The sequence below is a fragment of the Austrofundulus limnaeus genome, unplaced genomic scaffold, assembly GCF_001266775.1.
Source record: "Austrofundulus limnaeus strain Quisiro unplaced genomic scaffold, Austrofundulus_limnaeus-1.0 Scaffold19, whole genome shotgun sequence".
Classification (NCBI taxonomy): Eukaryota; Metazoa; Chordata; class Actinopteri; order Cyprinodontiformes; family Rivulidae; genus Austrofundulus; species Austrofundulus limnaeus.
The window spans coordinates 2242596-2249803 of NW_013952421.1; the positions used below are offsets into that span (position 1 = coordinate 2242596).

The 7208-nt window shown below is 37.9% G+C and overlaps 1 protein-coding gene across 1 annotated transcript in view; it reads left to right on the top strand.

Moving 5' to 3' along the window:
* rasgrf1 (Ras protein specific guanine nucleotide releasing factor 1) overlaps positions 1-7208 on the top strand; it is a 33225-nt gene that overhangs the window by 6961 nt on the left and 19056 nt on the right. The window contains exons 2-8 of the mRNA XM_014003553.1: positions 701-807; positions 968-1115; positions 3100-3192; positions 3926-4179; positions 5676-5755; positions 5850-6043; positions 6377-6486. Coding sequence (XP_013859007.1) covers positions 701-807; positions 968-1115; positions 3100-3192; positions 3926-4179; positions 5676-5755; positions 5850-6043; positions 6377-6486 — 986 coding nt within the window. The remainder of the gene's footprint in view (positions 1-700; positions 808-967; positions 1116-3099; positions 3193-3925; positions 4180-5675; positions 5756-5849; positions 6044-6376; positions 6487-7208) is intronic.

Below are 7208 nucleotides of genomic sequence, written 5' to 3' on the forward strand. Positions count from 1 at the left end.
ATTCTAATTTAATGACCAGCACTGTATATTGATGGGTATTTAAAGTCAGGCTTATGTTTAACTAAGAATTCTTAAAAATTATCAAATTGGTTAATAATTGTTCACATGTACAAGATACACTGTAAAACCAATAATTTTATTAAGATAACAAGCCCATCCTCATCCAATAATTCCATTTAACTTTACAAATAATAAAACTGCAGCACCTCTGTACAAAATGAATAAATTACAGTGAATCTGCTGATGTTTTAATGTCAAAAATGGTTCAAAAGTCCAGCAGACAGATGACGAAGAGGGGAAAAAAAACAGCTGTGAACAACTGTTCACATTGACCAGAGTTGCTAGGAAACAGGTATAGCACAGTTCTGTACTTGGCTCCAGCCTCYGTGTCTTATGGCATTTCCTCCTGGGAGCAAGAGACATCCCAGAATCTGAGCTGGGGGAGGCTCCATCAAACTGCACTGGTGGGCGAGGAAGATGTGGCTTCCCCAGGCTCTGTGAGGTTTTAAATCACCTGCTGGGTGTCTGCAGCACTCAGGCAGCGCAGCAAACACAAAATTTCACCAAAACCGCTGGAAGTCGAGTCAACGTAWATTAAATTTATCAAGAAGAGTCTGAATTATGTTACATGTAAGAACATAAAGGTCACGTCACTGATAGCTTCTGTTCTTCATATCTTCCCTCCCTCCTGTTTGTTTAGTATTATTTCACTGTCAGCTTCACCCATGAAAACCAAAAGGCTCTGGAGTTGCGCACAGAAGATGTAAAAGACTGCGATGAATGGGTGGCTGCAATATCACACGCCAGGTAAAGGCACACCTCAGCATCGTTGTTGCAGACATGTAAATGAGACGTTAAACTGGGCTTGAATATGACAGAAACACGTTTGAGTCTTCTGATGTGAGACCYGCACTGAGACAGAATGCTGTCATACGTATGTGTCTCCGTGTGTTTTCTTGTGATACAGTTACAGAAACTTGGCTACGGAGCATGAGACTCTCATGCAGAAGTATCTTCATCTGCTTCAGATTGTGGAGACRGAGAAAACAGTTGCTAAGCAACTTCGACAACAGATAGAAGATGGCGAAATAGAGATTGAAAGACTGAAGTCAGAGGTAATATTTACTCTTTTTAATATAATTTTACATTAAAAGAAACAATTAAAGCAATTAAATTCTGATTTTTATACATTGTAATCTAGCACAATTGGCCACAAATCCACTTTATTCCAACCTTAGACTGAAAKTCCTCAAGCATTTATCCTTCAGTGTCTGCCATCATGAAAAATGGAGGTCATGTCTGGGTGTGGCTTGTTTGTTYGTCTGTTAACAAAATATCTCATAAACCATTAAACAAATTTATTGACTTTTCTGAGCTTTATATGTTGTTATAATGTCATTCCCTCAGCAAAAACATACTCAGAGTGTTGCTTTGACCAGCCGGTTCGGATGTTATCAGTCCATTAAATGGACGTTATTAGYGGTTATCAGTCCCATAGAATGGCTTCAGACTGTCCCGACTGTGCCCCCTAGTGGTTACCAGTGCCATATACATTGGAATGGAACAATCTGCTACTGCTGGAGTCAGGTCTACTTTATCGTAGCCCATGTCATTTTCTCTAAAACTAACCTTAGTGGTTTTACGCCTCATATTAAGCAGATTGTATTAAAAACCTTAGTGGGTTTTATGCCTCATATTAACCAGCTGACAGTCTGCAGCCATGCTATGGTACTGATAACGGCTAATAACGTCCATTTAATGGATGACAACATCCGAAGTAGGTGCTTTGACTCATTAGAGAAATCCCTGAATCTCCTAGCCATTCAGAGCTGCCTAAATGCTTGCTGGTACAAAGCACTGCCTATTTATGCAAAGCTCCTCCCTGGAGCTCCGTCCCCAGCTGAGCTCTCGCCCCACAGAGCACCGCTCCCCTGATACATTGTTGTGAATATGTGCTGAGAGTGTCAGAAACATTAGGAGGTTCTTAAAGGGACAGAGGCCAATTTCAAGGTGTTTAGATGCAAAGTTACATTTATTTTTGATATGTAGAGCTTTTTCAAAACAAATGAAGCCTTAACAAACACAAGCATGATTATAAATTGGACAWTTTTAAAGATGCTGAGCTAAAACCAGCAAGACTTGGTTTGAGCACTAACAGAGCAGACCTTTGTTTAAAACTTTTAGGATGCAAAAAAAGAGAGAAATAGGATGAACCCTATCAATGACTGGGTTTTTTTTGTCTGAGAAGAGGGTCCTGATTTCTTAGATAAATGCATGTTGTGACCTATTTTTTTGGGTTAGGTGGTGGGATAAGTAAATGTGATGCAGCCACACACARTATTAGTCAGAACTACTGTAAATAGAACTTCCTGGCACAATAAGTCTCTTTTACCACTGCTTCACGCTCTGCTCTCACATTTCTTTCCAASACTTGTTTGCGTCTTWTTCTCGCCTTAACTTGCCAGCACGGGRAAAAAAAAGCGGGGATTTTGCCTGTTATTATTACGTTTGCCTCATATCTGTAAACTGAGCGAGAGGACAGAAATGAAWGCTGCGCCCTCATCATGGAGTCGTGTTCAGTCCAACCCCTCTCCGCTTTGTATCTTGTTTCCGACACAATGCTTCCAGTAGGCCTGTGTCCTCGCTCTGATATTTCAGATCAAATGGTCATTTTACTTTAATGTGCAAATGTGACGCATCAAATCCAATTATGTGTCGAATATGCATGAACTCCGCTTTGTATTGGCACCTCTTGTATGAAAGAAAATGACACTTAGCCATMTCTGTGGCAACAAAATGAGAGGACAAGCTCCAGATTCAAACAGTTGAGTGCAAATCCACCCTGGATTTATGTTTCCAACTTCCTGTTGTTTWCTCCTATAAACAAATGCATTTAATCATAATCATCATAATTATGTTCTTTTCCTAATAATAGCACMWAATGCCAGGCAAATGAACAAAGCCRGTTTAGTCAGGCTCRTGTTTCTGTGATGACAACACTCAGAGTCAATTTGTTTACATGCTGCTACAGTAGGTGAGAGGAAGAGATCAGCTCGAGTGGGAATGACTGATCTTTCTTCTGGTTGCTTCCCTCGACAGATCGYCGGACTGCTCAAAGACAACGAGAAGATCCACGCCAGCCCAGCAGCCGCCCCRACTGAGGACGACTCGGAAATCAAGAAGATCAAAAAGGTAAACTCTTCGCTTTCAACTTGTTGCTTCATTTCATGTTACAATCAAAATTCTGGAAAAGTCGGGCCACTGACCAGCTGCTGGAGTTTTTGGAAGAGAATGTTGTCGTAAATTRTGTCTGATGTGGGATTTTAGCTGTTTAACAGTCCTGGGTCGTCTTTGCTGGATTTCTCATGTCATGTTTTTAACTGGTGAGAAGTCTGGAGAATAAAATCTAAAATCTGAATATGCCTTTCTGCATCGATGTTGCCTTTTTAAATGTATAAACTGCCCGTGACATAGCCACTAATGCACCCCCATACCAACAGAGACGTAGACTTTTGAACTGTGAGCTGATAACAAGCTGGATGGTTGCTGTCTTTTTTTAGTACAGGCCCTGTGGTGTTTGAGGTTTTCAAATAGGATTTTTAATTTGGATTTGTCTTACAGATTTTTGTTTCAGCCCATTTTAAATCAGCATTTGACCTGTTTCTTTTTTGCATGATAGAGCTTTAATCAGCATGTGTGGATGACCAAATATTGACTGTCAACCTTGTTCTTTGCACACAAAGATTTCTCCAGTTATTTTAATCTTTTGGGGTTTTTAAGTGAACTGTAGATGATCGGATATTCAAAATTTCYCCAAATCTTTGTTGAGGAACATTATATTGAAATTTATATATTTATTTATTTATTTGAATTGGGACTGTAAATTATTTAATGAGGTGTTGACAGGCTGTCTGCTTTCTTGCAGGTCCAAAGTTTTCTGCGAGGCTGGATCTGCAGGAGGAAGTGGAAGACCATCATCCAGGACTACATCCGCTCGCCTCACGCGGAGAGCATGAGGAAGAGGAACCAGGTGGTGTTCAGCATGTTGGACTCGGAGGCAGAGTACGTTCAGCAGCTTCACATTCTGGTCAACAACTTCCTGAGGCCGCTCCGCATGGCTGCCAGCTCCAAGAAGCCGCCCATCACCCACGATGACGTCAGCAGCATATTCCTCAACAGGTTGGCTCCAGCTGTCCAGTGGAGATTTTTCTGAAGAACATAACCATGTTGAGAGTATTTTTTGTAGTTGTTAGTAKTTTGTCACACATGGGGATGTGCCAACTTTTAGTCATTGAGGTACAGCATTGCCAAACATTAAAAAACTGTTAAAAAGTTGACGTTTAAAAGACAAATCATGCATTCAACATCACCGACAAAAGCTAAATTATAAATATTTAAGTTTATTCAAAGGTCTTTGCCGAGGTTTACAGAATRTTATGGGTTAACTCGTGTACTTCAACTGGTTTTAATTATTCACTTGATGAATCCTCACAGTGAAAAGAAACATGTCAGGGTTCTTAATATTTATTATTTTTTCTTTYATTGCTCCATGCAAATCATTAAATATAATCTAACCTTTTCTTAACCTCTTTGAGAGCAAACTGTCTAAAGGTAAACGAGCTTTTCAGCAGTAAAGCACTATTGAGTCTTTTTTTTCATAGTCATCGACTTAAAATAAATTCAGTCCACAGAGAAGTGTAGTTCTCTTCTTTTACAAAATGCTTACAAAAAGGCCTGTTGCATTTAACAAAGGCCACATCTGGTAGTTGTACAGGTTTGGTGTTGGAGCTGCACAAAAAATGTTTTTTCAACCAGAAAAAAGTCTTGTCCTATAAGCACAGATGTTTTAAAGTAACTTTAATTGACATTTTGTTATTTTTTCCACAAATAAAATATTTAGTTGGTTTCAGGCATCAGAAATTATTTGGTTTAATAAAATAAGTTGCATTAAAACAACATCCACATTTTTTAAAAATCTCTATCTATTTGCATTGTCCACTTGTTTCTGTTCAGGGTAGCAGAATRGTGGTGGGAAAAGAACAACCTCTGAGGGCCAATTTAGAATTTTCAGGGGAAAAAATGCATTTTAATGAGATATAATACTCGTTAGTTTAACCTGATAGCAACAAGTTCCAAAGCAAAATCTATACTGAGCATCTGGCAGCAGCCATTTTGCATTGCTTGAAAACTTTTCTTTATGACCTTTTTTTATGAACCATTATATGATGATTTATGGTCGTTTTATATTTTATAAGGAAATTTTAAAAAATGTGATGTTAGAGGCTTTTTTTTCTGTGTGACACAAACATGTTTGTTATTGTTTTGGTACAAAACCAATGGAAATGAACTCCTGAGCACAGCCTCCTGCTTTAGAACTGGATGTAATGAAATACAGGCTCAGAGCTACAAACTGAGCAGTGAGGACAGAAGCTCAGAGCGCGTGCTGCGGTCAGAGAACTGCCAGCGGCAGAAACAAAGTGATAATCATGAATAAAAGACAGACATGCAGATTGTAGCAGAACACACTCCCTAGTTTAAAGGGTTCCTTTCTATGCACTAATTTTGGATATTCTCTCAGAAAAATGAAAGAAGCTTTAAAATATCAAATGGATATTTGCAAAATTGCTTTCATTTTTTTATATTTATCTATTTCTGTTTATTCTTTTGTATTTCAGTGAAACTATTATGTTCCTACATCAGATATTCTACCAGGGTCTGAAAGCCAGAATAGCAAGTTGGCCAACATTAGTACTGGGTAAGAGTCCTCGCTCTTTGCTGACTTTTGTTTGTGATCTCAAAATATATAAATATAAAGAATAAGTAAAGTTGAATTTGCCATGTTTCCACAGCTGACCTCTTCGACATCCTGCTGCCCATGCTGAACATCTACCAGGAGTTTGTGAGGAACCACCAGTACAGCCTGCAGATCTTGGCTCACTGTAAGCAGAACAGGGATTTTGACAAGCTGCTGAAGCAATATGAGGCCAAGCCCGACTGTGAGGAAAGAACTCTGGAGACCTTTCTCACCTACCCCATGTTCCAGGTTAGCTCTTCATTGTCACGTAAAAAAAAAATTCCAAAATGCTTCTTGCTATGTTCTCAGACGAATGTGTCCCAGTCAAAACTTTAAAAACCCAGCAGAACCAACAGACCTAGCAGAAATGTGTCTGCTTTGAATTGAAACACTCCTGTCATGCTTTACTGACTGTAAAATTGAGCCCTAGCTTTAAGAAATGCCCCAGTCTGTCAAGGTTTATCAGTGCTCGTATAATATATCGTGTAATATTTTTTGTGGATGAGTTAAATGTCGTACTTCTCACTCCTTTGACATTGTGTGAATTCTGTAATTTAATGTTGCTTTCTTTTCTGTCTGTAGATTCCTCGATACATTCTTACACTCCATGAGCTTCTGGCCCACACACCTCATGAACATATAGAGAGAAACAGCTTGGATTACGCCAAATCTAAGCTGGAGGAGCTTTCAAGGTAGTCCTCACAGCCCGTCACCTCAGACAAACACAATATCTCTTCACATAGCATATAAACAGTTGGGATCATGGGTTTTACTTTGAAAGTTAGAAACACATTGTTTTTTTTTATGAAAAGATAGAACATTACTTTTAACTTTAATCTAGGATTAGTAAACACTAATTTTCTGTGAAGGTCAAATTGGAGTAACATGGTCAAATTTCTGTTCTTTTAGCTATTGTACATGGTTGGGTAAAATGTTTTTTTTATTGTAATTTGAATCTGTATTGTATCTTATTGTCTCGTCTCATATCACATTGTATCCTATTATATTGTATGGTATCATATTGTGTTATTTGTATTGTATAGTTTCATATCATATTGCATTGTATCGTACCGCATCGTATTGTATAGAATCATATTGTATTGTAATATTGTATTGTTTTGTATTGTATCATTTCATATTGTATCACATCGTCTTGTATTGTATCGTATTGTATTATATTGCATCGTATCATTATTGTATCGTATTGTATCATATCGTATCGTATTGTATCGTGTTGTATCGTATTGTATTCTATCATATTGTATTGTATTGTATCGTATTATATCGTATTATATCATACCGTATTATATCGTGTCATATTATATCATATTGTATTGTATTGTATCGTATTATATCGTATTATATCATACCGTATTATATCGTGTCATATTATATCATATTGTATTGTATTTTA